Source organism: Sesamum indicum, linkage group LG9 (genome assembly GCF_026168435.1).
Source record: "Sesamum indicum cultivar Baizhima isolate 11 linkage group LG9, ASM2616843v1, whole genome shotgun sequence".
In the NCBI taxonomy this organism is placed as follows: domain Eukaryota; kingdom Viridiplantae; phylum Streptophyta; class Magnoliopsida; order Lamiales; family Pedaliaceae; genus Sesamum; species Sesamum indicum.
This window is the reverse complement of record NC_142665.1, coordinates 1,256,700-1,276,761: the sequence shown is the minus strand read 5'-3', so window position 1 is coordinate 1,276,761 and position 20,062 is coordinate 1,256,700. Positions and strand designations below refer to the sequence as shown.

General features: G+C 33.1%; 3 protein-coding genes across 6 annotated transcripts; 1 reads left to right on the top strand and 2 right to left on the bottom strand.

Moving 5' to 3' along the window:
• Positions 1-1,073: 1,073 nt before the first annotated feature.
• Positions 1,074-3,154, bottom strand: LOC105169996 (cytochrome P450 94C1). Its single transcript, XM_011090563.3, has one exon. The coding sequence runs from the start codon at positions 3,071-3,073 to the stop codon at positions 1,556-1,558; it is 1,518 nt and encodes a 505-aa protein (XP_011088865.3). The 5' UTR covers positions 3,074-3,154; the 3' UTR covers positions 1,074-1,555.
• Positions 3,155-7,316: 4,162 nt separating this feature from the next.
• Positions 7,317-13,723, bottom strand: LOC105169997 (fatty acyl-CoA reductase 3). Its single transcript, XM_011090564.3, has 10 exons — positions 13,568-13,723; positions 13,330-13,433; positions 12,149-12,348; positions 10,276-10,376; positions 9,884-10,076; positions 8,803-8,973; positions 8,571-8,652; positions 7,976-8,242; positions 7,761-7,888; positions 7,317-7,636 (listed from the first exon to the last, which is right to left on the bottom strand). Exons 1-10 carry the CDS (start codon positions 13,644-13,646, stop codon positions 7,477-7,479), a joined length of 1,485 nt encoding a protein of 494 aa, XP_011088866.1. The 5' UTR covers positions 13,647-13,723; the 3' UTR covers positions 7,317-7,476.
• Positions 13,724-14,870: 1,147 nt separating this feature from the next.
• PRORP2 (proteinaceous RNase P 2) lies at positions 14,871-19,235 on the top strand. Of its 4 annotated transcripts, none has more exons than XM_088885460.1 (7): positions 14,871-15,485; positions 15,970-16,359; positions 16,599-16,700; positions 16,809-16,981; positions 17,322-17,442; positions 18,525-18,593; positions 18,676-18,723. In XM_088885460.1, the coding sequence occupies exons 1-7, from the start codon at positions 14,976-14,978 to the stop codon at positions 18,697-18,699; spliced, it is 1,389 nt and encodes a 462-aa protein (XP_088741586.1). In that variant the 5' UTR covers positions 14,871-14,975; the 3' UTR covers positions 18,700-18,723. The 4 variants fall into 4 exon arrangements, 2 of the variants coding, with proteins under 2 accessions (XP_088741586.1, XP_011088868.1); XM_011090566.3 differs by lacking the exon at positions 18,676-18,723 and adding an exon at positions 18,772-19,235 and having other exon boundaries at positions 14,872-15,485; XR_016067554.1 differs by lacking the exons at positions 17,322-17,442; positions 18,676-18,723 and adding an exon at positions 18,772-18,909 and having other exon boundaries at positions 14,872-15,485.
• The last annotated feature ends 827 nt before the right edge of the window (positions 19,236-20,062 follow it).

Below are 20,062 nucleotides of genomic sequence, written 5' to 3'. Positions count from 1 at the left end.
CTGATATATAATTAATGATTAAGTCCAATTAATATATGTAATAATGGCTAATCTGGGTAGTAATTATGATAAACTTGAAGAAAATTGTAATATACTAATAAATTCATATATTATTAATGCCTTCAATAATGATCACTGACTAATTCTATTATAATAATTAATAGGGCCAAATGGGCGGCGGTGGATTAATAATTTCTCAAGTTCAACTAATGAGATTATAATAATAATTAATATTATTCGTCCACTGAAATTCCAGGGTTGACTAATTCACACTTAGATTATTTTATACATCGTACTTGATTAATTAAATTTAATCAGATTAGTCTAAAATTTTAAGCATGCGATCACATGCGCTATATAGAAGTCCAAATTACCCTCGCGCCCATTCCTTTTGGATTTCGAAATAGGAAATTATATATATAATTAATCAATCACTATCATCTGAAATAAATGATTTATTACATGTGCTATAAAGAATATTTGCTTCTTGGTAATGTTATGTTTCATATTTAATTATATATATATATACACATTATATATAAAAATAATTTCTATATTAGAATCTCTTTTTTTTCCCTTCAAAATGATATTTTACCTTCATATTTTATTTAACATACAAACGGAATATATAAACAAAATAAATTATATATATATGTTTGAAGACGATTTTATACACGTAACATATATACGGTGGATAATAAAATATCACTTCATAATTAAAAAAATGTGTTAGTATAATGTAAGTGTAATAAGGATCTAATTATCTATTTTAAGAAGAGTAGATCTACAAGTGCTTAAGTAAATTGGAAATTTAATTACGAAACCCTGCAAAGGAGATGAGGCTTAAATGTCTGAGTTTACCCAACATAAACAGGGAGAGATCAAATTAAGTATGATGTTTGATGCAAAGTGCAAAGTATAGAATATAAAGACTCGAATCCCTATAACTCAAAACGAGTAGTAAGATTTGGACAAATCACATGAAGCCCTAAGGTTTGAAACGTGGGGCGGTACCCGCCTTATCCATGGGCTCAAATAAAATATACATATTAACACGAATTTAAGCGATAAAGTCCAAGTGAATGAGACATATATATATATTCAACACAAATACATTGCATCTTACACACCCCACTCCCCACATGTATTTTGCCGTAATGCCAACATTTCATTTCTTTAATGATGATTATGACGATGTGTGAACTTGCTCACGAGACGCCGATAATAATTACAAGATTCTTGAAAACTAACCACCAACCACCATAATTGATCGATCCTAAAATTTGATTCTTTGGTGGTTCATTTTCGATGATGAAAAAGGAGGGAATCTGAGTTTGGACCCAAGATTTCATTTTTTCTAATGAGACGATCGAGGCGGTGGCAATTCAATGAAATGGTTGTTGGCCTGAATTTCATTCTTTGTTAATTTGCAATCTCGACAGCCTCTTTTCACCATCAGTTTCTGCTCCTTGCTCCAATTTTTAATATTAATTGTGGTCTTTTACTCGTATCAAACACATGCATGTGTTGTATATCAGATTATATGTACCAACAGCTAATGCTTTCTCTCTCGGACAACGATGGGCAGTCCACCCCTAAGGGTGGCAGTCAAACCGGGCATGAAAGTCGGAGCGCGAGCCATAGCTACTTGGATATCGAACCGCCTGATCAAAGACAAGGCCACAGTTTTCATCTCCACTATAGCCATTTCCTTGCCCAAACAAACCCTACGACTCGCTTGAAACACCGGATACTTAAACGGATCCGCTTGCTTAAAAACCCCACCCCGCAACCATCTATCGGGTTTGAATTCAAGACAATCCGGACCCCAGATCCGCTCCATCCTCCCCATTGCATATGGATGGTATGTAACCCTAGTACCCCTCGTAACAAACGTACCATCCGCAAGAACATCGTCTTCCTCACAGAACTTGGAGTCGAACTGCACTGGCGGGAACAGCCTCATGCTCTCGTGCACCGCCGCCTGCAAGTAATGCATTTCCCGAAGCTGAGCAAATTCAACCATTTTTTCAGTTTCTTGGCCCATTACACGGTTTGATTCCTCGCGGATTTTTTCAACAACGTGAGTGTTTTTGCTCAGTATCCAGAAGAAACTGGTTAACGCCGAGGCTACTGTGTCCCGCCCTGCTAAAAGAAAGCTGACCACAATGTCCCTGAGAAAAATATCGTCGTCTGTCGTGCATATGAAATGAGACAGAAGGTCATCATGAGACGAGTCGTGGACGGCGTTGTTTCTTTTGTGCCTAATGACCTCTTCTGCGAGCTCGTGCACAGATTTAATCGCCTGTTTCAGCTGTTTCTCAGAGCCCAGATTGAAGAATCTTTTCAGTTTCCATATCATCGGAGACGTAGTGATTGCCCTTTCCGCTGACAGTTTCGAAGCGAGATCAAAAGCCGCCGCGAATTCCGAGATGGGAAGTGAGAGGCGCAGACAGCCAGGGTCCAGTCCGAAGGAAAAGCGACAGATACTATCAAACGAAAACCGTCGCAAAATGTCTTGTAAATCCAGAGAACCCGACGAATCGTTATTGCATTTATCAGCAACGGATGAGAGTAGAGGAATGAGCCTGGACTCAATTTCCGTCGTGACAATGTTAAAAGCATATGATCTAACGGAGACACTGCCGAGTTCAAGAGGCGCCATTTTCCGCTGAAACCTCCACAAATCGCCGTCGGCGTTGAAAATCCCTCTGCCCAAAAGATCGCCGAGTATAGCCGAAAAGGGCTTCCCTTTTGGGTAGTTATCAAACCTGGTTTTGAGCATGTGTTCGACGTTCTCCGGATTGGCTGTGATGACATTGCCGAGGACGTGAACGTGGATCGTTCCCGTCGGCGATTTGGACAGGAGATGGGAGTACCAATCGCAAAGATTGTTGTACTCCAGAGTCCAGCTAGAAGTAAGAAAGCTCTGGCAGATTTCACAGCTACAACAAGGCTTCAACTTGAGGAAGAAACCCAAGATTGAGAGGATGAAGAACAACGCTGTAAAAGTGAAGAAGAAGAAACCAAAACTCAGTTGTAATAGCCATGTGAGAGAAGCTTCAAAAGCCATATTTGCAGAGGAGATGTTCAAAGTTTTAGAGAGAGAAAGGGAGAGAGGGCAGACTGAGAATGAGGAAGAAGAATGGGTGGGCAGTGAGTTTATATTGTTCGATTGTGCTGTTGTGCAGTGGGGCCTGGAATTTCGGGATTCATTTTGTTTCAGTTATTGACAGCTAGGGGAAATTAGGTTAGTGGTCTAATTGTGAATAGACTGCTAGCTAATTTCTTTTTATTCAAATTATATTTTATTAATTATAAAAATAATTACACACTATAATTTTATATAATTATATGTAAATCTTTCATAATTTAAAAATTTACATCTAACACTTTTGAGATTTGTTTTCATCTAATAAATTAGTCTATTTATTAATTAAAATTTATCGAATTTGTTTATATTAGTATTTACTTCGAATGAATTAATTATTGTAGGTCAAATAAATATTTTTATGATCAAATTATCTTCATATGTTTTCGCGTGTTAATGCGTATGAAGATGTATATTTTCACCATTATAAGGGTAGTTTAATCCGAAAAAATTATTTAATCTATAATAAGTTAGTAATCGAATGTATATATCAATTGTTTTTTTTAGTTAATATCAATAAATTAGTAATGAATAGATTAATTTGTTATACGAAAGCACATATGATGGATACTAGATGCAATTTCTCAAACTACATAAATTCTATGTATAATTACATCAAATTTTAGTAAAAAAATTATAATTATTCCTTAATTATATCATAAGACGTAATAAGTTATGCTGTAAGTATAATTTTAAATGGTTTGGATTGGAATTTAATTTAAATAATATAATAATTAAGTTTAATTGAATTTAAATTAATCAAAAAATTATATCTTATAATTATGTAATTAATGTATAATAATTTCTGAATACTGGGAAATGAAATTGGGATTTGGACAGAAAAGCACGTGGGGGAAACGGGTAAATAGGCATGAAAAACGCGTGCGCCAAATAAAGAAAGAAAAAAATCGAGTGGATTACGTCATGCCTTAGTGCATTGTGTGTAGTGGTCGCGTGTGACTGACTGTGTGCAAAACAAGTACATGCACGTGCCAGTGCGTTTCCTCAAACAAATTTCATTCTTACCCGCAACTTGCACCTCTCTCTCTCTCTCCCTCTCTCTCTCTCTCACTCCCTCTGTCATTTTTATTTTTTTTCATTTTTGTATAATTATATCTGTATAAATATTTAGTTCTACGAGAGCACACAGAATTTTCTGAAAAATATATATTTTTTAAATCGAAAATGAAAATGTTTCTTTAATATTTATGCTGCTGTTGCTAATTAATAAAAGTTGAATCATAAGTGGTCATATTGATAATTCTTAATTATCATCAAATTATTACGATACATTATGTATTAACTACTAATTGTTAATACCAACAACTAAATACTAGTCTGTCGTTTTAAATTAATCTGAAAAATTATTGTAATAAATTAAAATTATTATTGTTCAATTAATACATATACCTACACAAATGTATGGCATTTTTTCTTTTATCATTATCAACAATGATGTAAAGTGTCATATGGCACGTAACCATGTCCATATAGTTTAAAAGGGATGAGGTTGGATTTGAATTTAATTTGATGGAGAAACACGAAGATCGCATGCCGACACAATCTTTGAGATCAAAACATTGTCATATCATAAAAAGAATCATATATCATTGATTTGTTAATTATAAATGTGAAACTTACTTATCATTACGACTAACAAACCTCATGCGTGAAAAAGTTAAAAGTCGTGATAATCTTTTGATATTGTCTCAGTGTCCACATTTTAATAAACTTGTAATATTAGGAATGAATACATTGCAACAACATTCTTTCTCTTTTTCCAAACAGACGTATGAATTTACTTAATTAGTAATTAATTACATTTTTAATAGAATTATATATATATATACACATCATCACGTGTGAAAAATATTTTTTTTAAAACGTACATAAATCGTAAATTTTATATATTTATTTATAATGTCTTAATTTAATGATTAAAATTGAGGTTTTATGAGCAAAAAATTAAAATATTGGATTTGAGTCCCACATGAGATTTGGACATTTTCTTCACTTTATATGACTTTATTGTAATAAATTTCACTATCCTCAGTTATATTGATATATTGAGACTATATTTACTTATGGCTAATTGACATGTTTAATAATAAATAACCGTAGCAAATAATCATTGACAACTATGACTATGCAACGGTTGTTAGCCATGTTTTTGCAAAGGTGGCTAAAATATTCGCTATGGCTAAAGACCACGGCAAATATTTTGACTGTGCTTCTTAATTAGCCGCGGCGAATAATTATTTTATGATAGAAAAACTTTTTATATTAATTTTATTTAATTGTAGTTAATAATAGTTATTTACTATAATATTAATCATAGTCATTAATATTATAGCCAATTAGTATTTTTTTTTCCCTTATGTGATCAAATATTGATATATCGATCTAATCTAATAAATGTATTGCTGCTCAATTTATTGTGTAATTTATGTTCCATTTCAACAGATGTAGGTAATCGTTTTACATTGATTGCAAATGATGAGTTTGAATGATTTATAAATTTCAAGATCTTCTTTTTCTTGCAAGGCCTTTTTTCGTAACAGAATTATGAAACTTATATCAATTCAACACGAACAATATTTCACTCAATGAGATTTGAATTGAGTCACATATATAACGTTAAAGAAAAACGAACAAAAGACTACACGGCCGCCAAATCCTTTAAATAAGCGGCGCTGAATAAAGATGAAAACAGCTAGCATATCAACTTTAATAGTTTTGGTGGGTTTGTTTAATTATGATGATTACCTTTTAGAATTCACAAGTTTTAGAGAGAGTCAATTTTTAAGCCCTTAAAAAAGCAAGTTGCGTGATGAGTGGCAAACTGAGTGTTCTACTCCTGGAAATTAATTAACACACACGCAAAAGGGCATAATTATAAATGCATTTATTCTACTGTCGACGACCGGTACGGCATTAATGGAGATATATGAAAAATCACATTCTGCACGTTTTAAACGAGAAGTGCAATGGATCGGATGGGGATTACAGACAGCGCGACGCATGATGTCGAGCAACCTACTTGCGATGATGTCGACACCGCTGTTGCAGGCTGCAAGTTTGGGAAAGCGATCGCTGTTTGCGTAGATGAGTTTTGTCTCTATTCAAGTGTCGATGACAAAGACAAGCGTTTGTGATGGGGATGGGACGTCATTTGGTGTGTGAATCTTGGCGTTTTATGTCGGCATTCATTTACTTGTCAAAATTTTTTTGACTTTTAAGTTTGTGTTCTGTTTGAGATATGTGATTATTTGTTTCATTCCATTGCAACATTATCTGAATCTCAAGAAGATTTTTCAAATATTTAATAACATTTTTTTTATATAAATTTGTTTAGTTACTTCTAAACTCCAAGTATTTCAAAATCATTTAACTCTAATTTTTTTTAATATTAATAGATTTTAAATTCTTTTATTTCAAATCATTAATTTGATTTTCAGTGGAGTATGCATGTATTTAATTTCGTATTAATTTTTTATTCATGTTTAGCTTTTTAATGAGTAGGATTGATTTATTCTTTTTTTATAGATAATGGGATAATTTTGCTAATTTCAAAATAAAAAAGATATGCAAAGATTTTTATGATGTGAAAATCATAAATAGAAAATTTCTATCTAAAAATTCATGACGAGAAAATTGCATATGAAATTTAAATAAAAGAATTAAATGCACTTTACACTCTTAAATTTAAATAGATACATTAAATTAAAGTTATTCAAATAATTTAAAAATTAATATCTTCTTTTTATTTTAAATTTTCATGGAACAGAGTTTCTATAAAATTCCCAAGGCCAACCGCTTGGTGTTGAAAAATTGGTAAAGCTGCTATTCTGGATAGCAGTTTTGCCTAAAAATTTAATTCTCTTGAAAGATACAATACTCCCGTAATATTTATTTATTTTACTATATTAAACTTATTTAGTCTAAAATACGCCTATTCATAGGGGTGTAATTTGGCTCATGTTAACTAAGCACACATGGCATGATCCAAGCGGTGAAGTTGGCTGGAGCAAAAAGGAGCAGATTGCAGTGTGAAAAGGTACACAACTTTACTGAATTGGGCATTTTGATTCTTTCAGAATTTGGGCACTGTATATATTGAATTCCAAATCCAGACACGCCCCCAAACTAACTTCATACCAAAAGCTTCACAACATTAATAAGATCTAGAAATTAACAAATATGTAATATATGTCTTAACAACATTAATAATACATGGGCAGGCATCATTATTTATAAGTAATAACCCCTCCTACTGTCATATATATAAATATATATATATATATATATGATCCTTCTCCATTAGATCACCTTGTGAAAGCGTATTTGACTACTCCAGCAATATGAGTGTACATAAAATAATCGTCCCAGTTAATGCTCTTTGGATCAAAATTCAGCATTTCATTCTCATTCTCATTCTCTCCTGTTGCCCACCTTCTCAATCTCTCTGTGTTCGTGTCGTCAAATCTGCAAAAATCGAAGGAAATTTTTTTGATCAAATCAAGTTTAATCAAACTACACCAATTACAAAATAAGTATAATACATACAGTTAGATAAAATAACAAGCATAATTGATGAAAGATTACTTACACTCCCTTGAAGAAGACATAGGGACTGAATAGTTCTACTAACCGCATCAAGAACTTCACCTTTCGGGCAAGATCAACATATGTTCCTCGGAAATATTGGCAGCTTGCTATGTTTACAATACTTAGTATCTACACACCCGAATCATCAACATCAAATATACTTAGCATAGTATTAGCAAAATATCGAATTTTTGGTATCCAAGAAAACAAATTAACCTTAAGAGGAATCAAGTAATGCAGCTCCATGTATCTCTTAACCTTAGCCACGGTTCCCAACTCTATCCCCTTTCTAACAACAACAGCCTTGCCGTCCTTGTTAATCCACGGCCGCTCGGTGAAGAAACGATGACCATAATTTTGAAGACAACGATACGACACCGGGTTTGGAATGGAAGATCCCACATGGTAAATCATCTCTATTGGTTCATCGGCATGGGCTGCCATTGCCACGATCATAGCATTCACTACCATGTCTGCTGGAATCTGCAAAATTTATTTACCCATTATTATTAATAAAACGAGTAACTTATCATATTTCATATGTATTTTACAGTTAGATATGAAAATTTTGAATTTATAAAAAATAAACAATTTTACAGCATTCATTAAGAATATTTTTGAGCGTCGAAAGTCGAAAATAATTAAAATATCATTTCCGTCTCGACCATCAACAATGTCGATCAACAATCTAGATCAATCTACTTTACATTGCCAGTCATTTTCTTTAATACAAGTATAAATAATTAAATTAAATAGATGCGAATACTGTTCCCAAGATAAACAAGAAAGAGTAGTAGTTATTGCCACTCACCAAGTCTACTATACTTTGAGGACACCCAGGAAAGCATGTCATTTTGCCTTTTCCATATCCAACAATAAAGCTGTCAATATTTCTGTAATATCATGTGAAATTAATTGAAAAAGAAGAAGAAGATAATTTTATACATTGATTAAATACATGCAACTCTAGAACTAAATTAATATATTAATAATTTTAAATATCAAAATCAAGAAATACATGTAGACGGAAGAAACAAAAGTACCTGACACCTTCAAGCCAACCAGGGAAGGGTTCTTTGAAAGTGCTGGTAATAATGGTAGGCCGAATTATTACCAGAGCCAGAGGCGTTTTATCATCTTTCAAGTGCCCCAACAGCATTTCTCCCATTGCTTTTGTGAAAGAGTATGTGTTAGGCCATCCATATTTCCTAGCCCTGTCACATCACTTGCAAATTCAACATTACTAATCTTTAATTATTATTATTATTATTATTTACTAGGATTCAAATTAAATAAATCTGATCAACCAACCGATTTGAATTTTTATTTTTTTTTTAATATAAGAAGCTGTAAATTGCAAATTATAAATTTATAGTTTTATGATAAAAATATCTTTTTTATAAAATTAAGATCATGTTGCATCTACTTACTTTTCTAAAAGAACTTAACCATCCAGACGTATCTCATATCACTCTGTCCGACCAAGTTAGGTAGTGGTTGTAGGTTAATTTTCTCATTAGGAAAAAAGAATATATCAAACACATTTTACTACTCTAAAGAAAATTATTTCTAATTGTCTATAATTATTACATTTTCTTTCTTTTTTAACACCTTTTACACTATTTTAATTATAATTTTATCAAAAAATTCTTACTCAAACCATCACATAGCAAGTATGATACATTTGTCATGTCATTGGCCGCTTTCCTTGAACTATACAACAGTTACATAATAAGTGTATTACGAACATATAATTGGTTTAGGTCTGATCAAACCCCGTCTGGGTCAAAATTTTTTCACTTTATCTCATATCCAATCACAAAATCCAAAAAAATTCTCATCTCGACCAAACTTGTCCATCTGATTTTTTTTTTTTTTCTCATTAAGATGAGATGAGATCACAAACAATCACAGTCCAAGTACTCCAATCTCAAAATTCTTATTACAGACGAATTTATAAGTAGAGACGCAAAATTTCTCCAATGAAAACATCTTGTCTTAGTATACTACATCTTAAAATTCTTGAGTATTTTACAAAATTGTTTAAATAGCTTATAAGTTCAGCCAAACGATCGATAAATACCGGGCAACAAAAATAAAAAGCATAAGCGATAATTAACAAACCTTTGAATACCTAAGTCCCTCATTGCCGATGTAATATGTTTTTCTGAGGCTTTGGTTGTTCGAAGCTCTTCTAATTTTTCCTCAACCAATGCCTTCTCCATATCAATATTCAGTCCAGATGTCCCATTGAGTGTGTCACCCAGTTTAAATGGCGTCTCAAGGACGACACCTTCCTTCTCTCCACACACATATGCTGAAAAGTCCACAATTTTATAATTTTGGTTAAACCATTACAAGTTTTAGCTGTAATTAATATTTTAGTCTTGTTCGTAAAAACGAACGACCGATAATCGTTAGACATGCAGTCGTGGTTAATGATATAGAGACGGGGGAGAGAGAGAAAGAGAGAACGAATAGTTATGTAGTTTATCAGCAAAGAATTCTATGCTAACCGGTTGATACGTGAAGGAACACCCTTAGTTTACTGCATTTCTTTGAAAAGTTGAAGACGTTCGCAGGTCCAATTGTATTGATTCCCAGTGCAACGTCGTACCTGTCGAAATGAAATAAATGTAATAAACAATAAATAATTATTCCATTCAAGTAATATACACTACCTGTCATGAATGCTATGAAACGTTTAGTTGCATAAGCAATTAATTCTCACATGAAAATTGTGCGATTACAAACCTACGTATTTACCGAAGTTGCAGCACTATATTTTAGCTAATTCTTTGATAAAACTTGTTAGTATATTGATTATCTCTACTGGCAACTCTTACGCAAATAAATATTACTGGTATTAAACTATGAAATCATTACAGTGATAAAATAAAAATTACTGTTAATATATATGTACAATAGTCACAATTTTAATATATTATTACTTAATTTTTTTTATTGCTAATAATCTATTCTTTCTCCAATACCACGCTATATAGTAAAACCTTTATAAATTAATAAATTCTCTAAAATGATAAATCTTTGGGTCCCAACTTGGGCATTTGTAAAAAATCATCAAATTCGATAAGATAATAAGATAATAATTTTTGAAAAATTCCTTTATAAATATTAGGTCCCATTAAAACTCTAAATTAATAATTCATAAATATTACAATTATAAATAGTATGGTAATTTGCTAAAATATGAAGTTTGTAATGCTTTACGCATTTGATCATTCATAGATGATTTTGCGGTGCCTTTTAGATGAGAAGACATGGTTGGGTGTTATGAATTATTTTATTTTCATATTGAGATTTATATAGTATATGTTTCATTTATCATGGATGAATATATTTAATTGGCTATAATAGTTATTTAAGTGCAATGAATTAATGTAAATATGTATATTTAAGTAATTCAAATGAATTGATACACGCGTCCATGAATATAATAGTTAATTGTATACAACGAATTGATATTATACATGAATATATTTAATTAGTTACAAAGAATTGGTTGATGCATGAATGTAATTAATGAAACATATATGAATTTATTTATTTCCAATACATATGTACTAAATTTGCTGAATTTAAAAAGTCTCTATTTTAATTAATAAAATATTAATTTATCAATATATTAATATCTCTCTAAATTAATAAAATTTCATGGTCCCAATGTTATTAATTTATAAAGGTTTTACTATATTACTTTTGTAGCAATTTTTTTGGTTAAGTATAAATAACATTAGCTTAAATAGTGGAAAAGTATTATTTTAGTCCGTTAAGTATATCTAATTTTAATTTTAGTCCGATAACTATGTCCATTTTTGTATAGGTCCAATAACTTACGAAATTGCTTACTTTTAGTCATTTGACAGATTTTCGAACAATTTTACCCCTATGCAACTTTTGAAAGGCAGTTTTAGTCCATATGCACTCATATGGGTAAAATTGTCCAAAAATCTGTCAGAGGATTAAAAGTAAGCAATTTCGTAAGCTACTGGACCTAAACAAAAATAGACATAATTATCGGATTAAAATTAAAATTAGATATATTTAGCGCATAAAAGAATACTTTTCCCGCTTAAATAGACAATCTACTACTTTTTGGGTGACATATAGAGTTAAAGGATTAACTTGGCGACTTTACTATTTAATAACCATTTATTTACAAAAACAAATAAAAGTTTCTTGTCACTTAATACATGTTGTTGACGTCGTGACTATCTCAACTAAAAAAATCTCTTTATCTTCACCGAAATGGTGGAAAACATTATCCAAACTTGCTAAAATTGTCACCCCATCAACACATATATAGTCCAATTTTGATTGAATCAGCCAAACTACTTAATTATATAAAAGGAAATAACAATTGAATACCTCTCATCAAAATCGGTGGATGCAGCCAAGTTGATGAGGATATCCACTTGTCCAAACAGCTCCTCCAAAGTGGAGCTTTCCAATCCCAAGTTATGACGAGTGATGTCCCCAGCCAGCAAAGTAACCTTCTCCTGGATTAGGGAATTTAAATTTGCCCCATATTTCTCTTTGACAACCTTGAACAACTCCTTCCCCATCACCTTAATTTCACATCACAAGTCATTCTCATGTTATTACATTTACAACATATATATATATATATATATCCCCAGTACTTTTTTATGATTTTTTTTTTGGGCAATTCCTATCTTCTTTTATTAAAAGGTCATGTATATAATTGAGCATGTCTGATCCAACGTCTATTAATATGTGGTGTATACCTATAATATTTTTGTAGCTAGTAATATTTTGTTGTCGCTTATAATCATTTATATATAATTCTTAATGCTGATAATTATATTATGATGGAACAGAAATTATTGTCATTTAATAGATATTTTGTTATGATGGGATTTACATGATGTATCTTCATTCAAGAATTATTATATCAATAAATCTGACCGACAATATCGAATCAAACGGATAATGATATTTATTTATTTTTATTATGTATAATCTAATAAAGGTATGAAAATACGTCACTGCACGTAGGGTGTGGGTGGTGATTAAATCATCATGGACAGGCGACGATTGGGTATGACATCCCCAAAATTCACAAGAGTGTGCCCCTATTCTATTTGAGGAACTGATTGGTTCAACAAAGGAGAGGAAGACAACAAATGATGAGAACACGCTTTTTGGTAGTCGCTGATGGCAACAAAGTTGGTGGTGTCACTCTGCTAGTCTATGTCAACTGCATGCTACCTCATAATTCAAAGGAATAATTCAGGCTTTAACTTTAAGTCACCCATCAACTCGTGCTAGGCCTTTTTTGTTTTTGTTTTTTTTTCTTTTTTACTTAAAAAGATAACACATATACTAAGTCCAAAAACGCTACTGATCAAAGACATTGTCATTATGAATCTCTACCTCATGTTATTTCTATGCACATCCAACCACAATTTAATTAAATATGATGATGCCAATGTGTATTTTATGTATTTTGTACGATAATATCTAATATATGTATATATATAAAATCAAATGAATGATGGGATGGAAATTGGAGAGGTGTTAGGTACCTCAGTATTGAAACGATGTAAAGCAGAGACGGAATCTGCAGCCCTCAAAAGAAGATAAAGCTTCTTCACCTCTGGTTGAACTCTTAAAATCTTCTCAATCAAAACTGCATGCACACATATATATAGAGAGAAGGGGGGGGGGGGGGAGGGGATGAGAGAGAAAGTGATTCATTAATAATTAATGTATACGGATGGAAATTAATTGCAAGAATTAATAGAGAGAGAGAGACAGACAGACCCTTGGCAAGAAAGCCAGTGGCTCCAGTGAGAAGAATGGTTTTGTTTTGGAGAAAGTGGAGAATGCTGCAGAGCTCCATTTGGATAGCTAGGAAGAGTGATTTTGATTAGTAGAGTACTGCGTGATTTATGAAAGTTGTCTGGAAACTGATTCGTGCGTGTAGTATATATAGAGTGGAGAGCTTTGTCTGTATTTGAGGACGTGATGTGGTGTGCAATGTGCATCACATTCATAATTCATTTTAAGGGTACATCTCGTGTCATATATGAATTTTTTTTAATTGTTTTAATAAAAAAAATAGTATAATTACACTCTTCTCTCAAGAGAATTTATATAATTACACGTAAATCCCTGATGGTTTGAGAAATTACATTTAGTATTTTTAAGGTTTGCTTTCATCCATGTGCATATGTGAAAAATATCACATCACACAATTTTTAAATATCACATGTGCATTGCATGTGATGTTATTTCGTCAAAAGACTTGGTGAAAAAACAGGTATAAATGACAAAGTGCAAAATTTTATAAAGTTAAGATGGTAAGTTGATACAAAACAAAGTTTAGATACCAACGTGTAAAAACAGTTATAGTTCGAATAACAAAATATAATTAATCCATTTAGTTATTATACTAACACGTATACTTTATTTATAATTGAGGCAATAATAATATATATTGTTAAAATGATAATTAATATATGGAGAGTGAACTGATCACCTTAAAAAATGGCAAATAGTGAAGCTTAATGCGTTTTCGAAAACTAATCATGGAGCTAAAAAAATTTAGTTCTACCCACGCCTTGATAGAGTTCCCTCTATTATCAAGAAACGGCTTCTTGTGTAAATATTGATATCCATTATCTGCATTTAACCTTTACAATTAAATTGCCCTTAGATGTGTGCACCAATGGAATATTCTACCATAATTACTCAAAAAATGCAAAATGTAATAAAATCAAAATATTAGTTGGGGAGGTGTAAAAAAAAAATTGAGGTATAAAGTGCAATAACCTCATACCTTGGGGGTGTTTTCACTTTACCCAAAAACTGACAATGATGATAATTGTTTCATGGAATTCCAAATTTTTCAATATATATCTAACATTTAAATATTTTTTGCAATAAATATATGAGAAGTTTTATTTTGAATAAAATTAACTAAATAATAAGTGTATTGATATATAATTTAATAAAAAGATTTAATTATATAAGTTTAATAATACTTACAAAGTGATTATTTAGTGCTGACAAGCAGATAAACAATTTTATCAAGTTTAAATCTTAAAATCTCAAAATTAGAGGCGGACAGCATTATAACCCTCCACTCAGGGTTACTGTCATTGGTAAAATTAGGGTTTTTCCAGTAGTCCTCAACACCGATACGACATTCCGGGCCGAAACCGCCACCATGAACCACCAGAACACGCGGCGGAAGAAGCAGAAGCTGACCCCAGAAGCCCAGTTCCGGGCTACACTCGACCTCTGCTCCAGAACGAAAGACTTCTCCGCCGCGGTCTCCCTCTATGAATCCTCCGCCTCTCCAACTCTCACCCTCAACAACCTCAACTCCTTCCTCTACATATGCTCCAACGCCCTTTCCAACCCGGAAACCCGGGATTCCGCCATCAATTTCGGGTTCAACTTGTTCCACCACCATAACAAGGAAAATTTCAAGCCAAACGAGGCGACGCTCACGGCTATGGCCAGGCTGGCGGCGGCGAAAGGCGACGGTGACTATGCGTTTGAGCTTGCGAAGAGCGTGAAGAACTATGCGGTTGCGCCGAAGCTCAGGACTTATGCGCCGGCACTGATTTGTTTTTGTGGTAGTGGTGAGGCGGATAAGGCGTATGAAGTGGAGGAGCATGTGAAATCCGTGGGGCTGCACTTAGAGGAACCCGAGCTCGCTGCTTTGTTAAAGGTGAGAGCTTTTTCTTGGTGTGAATTTCTCAGAAGCCCAACTTGTTATGATTGCATTGTAGATTGTGGTTATGTTTTAAATTCCAGAGATTGTGAATTGTTTTGGCCTAGAGTTTTGTCAGTGACCATTGTATCGATTCTGATGGTCCTGTCATGAGTTACATTTATTTGCAAATTCTTAATTTGTTATGGTAAATTGTTTGGTGCATTTCTGGTTGCCATTTGGAAATATTGGAGGGGAAGAGTTTGTATTCATTGGCCCAAAGATGCATGATGCCTCTTAGTTTTACTGTTGATCTTACTTTGTTTTTTTGGTTTCTTCCAAACTTGTAGCTTCTATGATGGTTGAAATGTTCTTAGATTTACTTTTTTAATATTCTCAATTTTTGTCCTCCATAATGTGAAGTCCTGAATTGTTATAGTATGAAAAAGTCAAGGACATCTTAGTACTAATTAATTATTTTATCTATTTCGTGTTTTTGAAGGTGAGCGTGGAGACAGGGAGGGAGAACAAGGTTTATGAGTATTTGCATAAACTGAGGACACTAAGAGGGGTTGACGAGTCAACAATGGAAATCATAGAGAGTTGGTTTAGAGGGAAGAAGGCAGCTGAGGTGGAATTAGTTAGTTTGGATCAGGATCAGGTTAAGGAGGCCATTATGAAGAATGGAGGTGGATGGCATGGACTTGGGTGGCTTGGTAAGGGTGAGTGGGTCCTGCGGAGATCGAGTATCACCTCAGATGGAAGATGTTGTGCTTGTCGTGAGCAGTTGGTTTGTGTCGATATTGATAGAGCTGAGACTGAGAAGTTTGCCCAATCAGTTGCTTCTTTGGCAATGGAAAGAGAAGTTCAATCAAATTTTAAGGAATTTCAGGTCAGATAAATTTTTTCATCCTCTAAAATTGTAAGCCCATCTACTTTCCAAAAGGAAAATGAGAAGACACTTGCCTTGTTCCGATATCATCTATGCATATAAAAATTTGAACTATGAATCCATGTAAAGATACCTGTAATAAATCAATTTGTATTTTATATATTTGCAACATACATGACAATATAAATTCTTTTATGATATCCTTGGATTCCAACAATTTGAACAAATAATATTTGTAGGATTGGCTAGATCAACATTCTGAATATGAAAGTGTGGTCGATGGAGCAAATGTTGGACTGTACCAACAGAATTTTGCAGAGGGCGGTTTCAGTATTGCACAGGTTCTAAATCTTGACCTTTTTGTGTGTCCCCTTTTGTTTTGTGCTGAAGTTAAATTGAAAAGATATCCACAGCTCATTTTGTTCCCTTCACAAATTTTTATAGAGCAGCTTGATGATGTCGTGAAAGAAGTGCATAAAGGCAGCCAAAAATGGCCACTTGTTGTGTTGCATAAGAAGCGCATCCGGTCACTTCTTGAGGATGTTTCTAAAAGAAAACTGATTGAGGAATGGACTGACCAAGGACTGTTGTATGGAACACCATATGGATCGAATGATGATTGGTAAATCTTTAGCCTTATGAATGTTGTATGACTATGTCCTTTTATTGTGTTTTTGAAATGACTCCAGATATTCTGTTAAGCTATGTGATAGATTTTTACAATAGTTTTCTACTGTTTCACACGCCTTCTGTGTTTATTAGAAAGTAATTAGTACAGAAATAGAAATTACTTTTGATTCCTGATGCAGCTCTATGGTTAGCATTTACTCACTCTTTACAGCTGAAGATTACTTCTGTTGCTTTGAATTATGTGCATGTTACAAATCGCTTTGGAAAATGCTTAATTTTTCTGGTAATTCCTCCTTTTTATTACCTTTCCGGTTGCTATTTTTTTAATTCAGGTATTGGCTATATGCTGCTGTAAAATTAAAGTGCTTGTTAGTGACAAATGATGAAATGAGAGATCATATTTTTGAGCTGCTTGGTAGCAATTTTTTCTTCAGATGGAAAGAAAGACATCAGGTAGAGACATATATATATATATATATTATTTCTCTTGGTCTCTGTTTTCTGTCCCGGATTCTCCCTAATGTTTGTGTCTATAATCATTGAGATGGTGCAATTGCTTTCCTTTACTCTCTTCTATGGAATACAGTCCATGGAAAGATTTTATTAATAACAGATCTTCATAGATTTGCTCAAACCTGGTGATTTAAATCACAAAAAGTAAATATTCAATAAAACTTTGCGATGTGGCTGCAGGATTGAGAACTTCTGTTGAAAATGCAACATACCCATTTTTGGAAGAATTCATCACATTTGCATTTCGGTTCAGAAATCTTTTCTGAGTGCTGAACTATGAATTAGTTTTATGCTAAAATAATCAGTAGAGAATTGCTGATATACCCAGGCAGTATGCATCGTAGAAAGACTCGGCAACAATCAGTTCCTTGTATATTTTTCCACTCGACATTATTCTGCTCTGAGTTTCATGAGTTTTATGTTAACTGGGTCTTTACTGGAAGAGTAAATCTATGATGCATTGAACTTATTCTTGAGAACTGGACTCTTCCTATTTTATGTTTCTTGAAGTTGTATAGTCTTGTTCACCATTAACTGTCAGCGATGTTAAAATCTCACTAGTGACATGTTGTGCTTCTGACCATGGTGGCTTGATTGCTGTATAGAGATACTTGCATGGTTGTAAAAGATTGGTGCGGTAGGAATTTAGTTGTGTGGAAAAGTAATGTGATGATATTATTTCTGTTATCTGGAAGTTTATCATTTTGCAGAATGGCATTTGTGTGTATTGTTAGTTCCTTTTGTACCCATAGTTGTAAGGTAGAATAATGGTTTAAGGATCGTATCTGCATTAATTGACATTTTCAAAGTCTTGACGCCCCTCAAAGAAGTGCATGGGTTGCAATAATAAGATCAGTTGGGTGGATATAAACCAGGTGACACGATATTTTGGTATCTCGAACCTGCAGAGTCCACAAATTGACAATTTTGGCATATCAAATGTGTTTTTGTTTTTAGACTTATGCATTCTGATAGAGTTCAAGTTTAGTTTTTCAACTGATGTGGCTTCCTTCATATTGCAGGTCAGATATACATTCATGAAAGGCAATCTGAAACTTACGATGCCCCCTTCATATTCTCTTGTCATCCAGGTAGTAACCTGTGCCTTTGTGAATACCTCTATCGAGATTCGCTGAGAAGGGTGCTTATGCATTTTCCATATTTGTTTTGCAGCATCCGATTAAGTTCTTACTTTAATTTCTAATGTGGTGTTGCGAGTTGTGATCGCAATTACTTCTATAAACAGTTCACACATTTTCTTATATTCAGGAAAGCGAGAAGGGGTGGTGGCATATACCCTTAGCAGGAGAAGTTAGTAGCGAGTCTTTGAGAACTTGGCTCTGTGTGACGCGTCCAGGATATTGTGATACCGGCAAAGAGATCACATGCAATAATGATCGTCAGTTAGATCATATAAATGGTAGTAGTAACTCAGAGAGTTCTTGAGCATGAAATGGCATCTGCTGGATCGCCACTCACAGGACGAAAGAGTCCTTTTTCTATTGAAGGGGATGGTTAAAATTTTGGTTAAACGTGGTTGGTTACTCAAAAGTACTCTTGATTTATAGTCATGAATAGATAAGGTAGGCACACGGTGTAATTTTAAGTGATGGTGGTCCTGATCCAAACCACCTGGTTTTCCAGCCAAATTTGTTGGAGTTCTTGAATGACCTCTTAATTAGCCCACATGATATTGGTTTTGTTCCTATTTAAGTATTCATGATCTTCTACTATAGGGTTGACGACATATATAAATAGGAAAATTCTAATTTAGACTGGTTTGGTCAGATTTGAACCAAGTTATATAGTAAGTGTAATACATTTGCGTCGTGTTGGTGTATAATTTAGAGAAAGTGATTGGTCACATGATAAGTGTATTACACCTATATGATTGGTTTGGTTCGATCAAATTTAGTTTGGTAAGAATTTTCCTGTTGGGCTGCTTACTTGTTTCAAATTTATATGCATAGGTAAAAGATCAGGTAATATTCGATTGCACCGGCTGTTATTATAATATTATTGGCTGAATTGGACAACACTGGTGAAAATATTTTATGATGTTTCGTTTTATTCAGGTGTTATATCTTATAATGAAGATCAATTCTTTCCTTTTTCTTTATTTCTTTCTTTCTCTTCTATTCTCCTCTTTTTTCTTTTCTTCTTTGTGTTTTTGACAGAAACCAACCTATCACTTGACGTAGATGATGCATTGTTATTATAATTATATAGACAGATTGAAAGTTCACTGGTGTGATTGCTGAGGATAATTAGAACTTTAAGCTTGATGACAACTTTATTTCCATATTGCTAATGTTTCATCAGACGAAAGCCTTTTTACTATGTCTCATGATTCAATAATTTGTGTTATTTATATTTTATTCTAATTTCATAATTGTTTTAGAATTTTCTTCCTTCGCTGTATTGGACGTGGGGTAACACCTGTAACTATTATTTTTATTACCACAACTTTGTAAATTGTTTAAAGTGGTAATTATACTATCAGAATAGAATATCATAAATACTTAACTTGCACCATCCATTTCTAGAAAATGAAACCACA

Coding starts and splice junctions, on each gene's coding strand:
- LOC105169997 (XM_011090564.3), bottom strand. CDS start 13,646: ATGGAGCTCTGCAGCATTCTCCACTTTCTCCAAAACAAAACCATTCTT. Junction 10,077..10,275: donor GTTCCTTCACGTATCAACCG/GTTAGCATAGAA, acceptor TGGACTTTTCAG/CATATGTGTGTGGAGAGAAG. Junction 8,653..8,802: donor GGTTGGCTTGAAGGTGTCAG/GTACTTTTGTTT, acceptor ATGATATTACAG/AAATATTGACAGCTTTATTG.
- PRORP2 (XM_011090566.3), top strand. CDS start 14,976: ATGAACCACCAGAACACGCGGCGGAAGAAGCAGAAGCTGACCCCAGAA. Junction 16,360..16,598: donor CAAATTTTAAGGAATTTCAG/GTCAGATAAATT, acceptor TAATATTTGTAG/GATTGGCTAGATCAACATTC. Junction 17,443..18,524: donor GATGGAAAGAAAGACATCAG/GTAGAGACATAT, acceptor TTCATATTGCAG/GTCAGATATACATTCATGAA.
- LOC105169996 (XM_011090563.3), bottom strand. CDS start 3,073: ATGGCTTTTGAAGCTTCTCTCACATGGCTATTACAACTGAGTTTTGGT.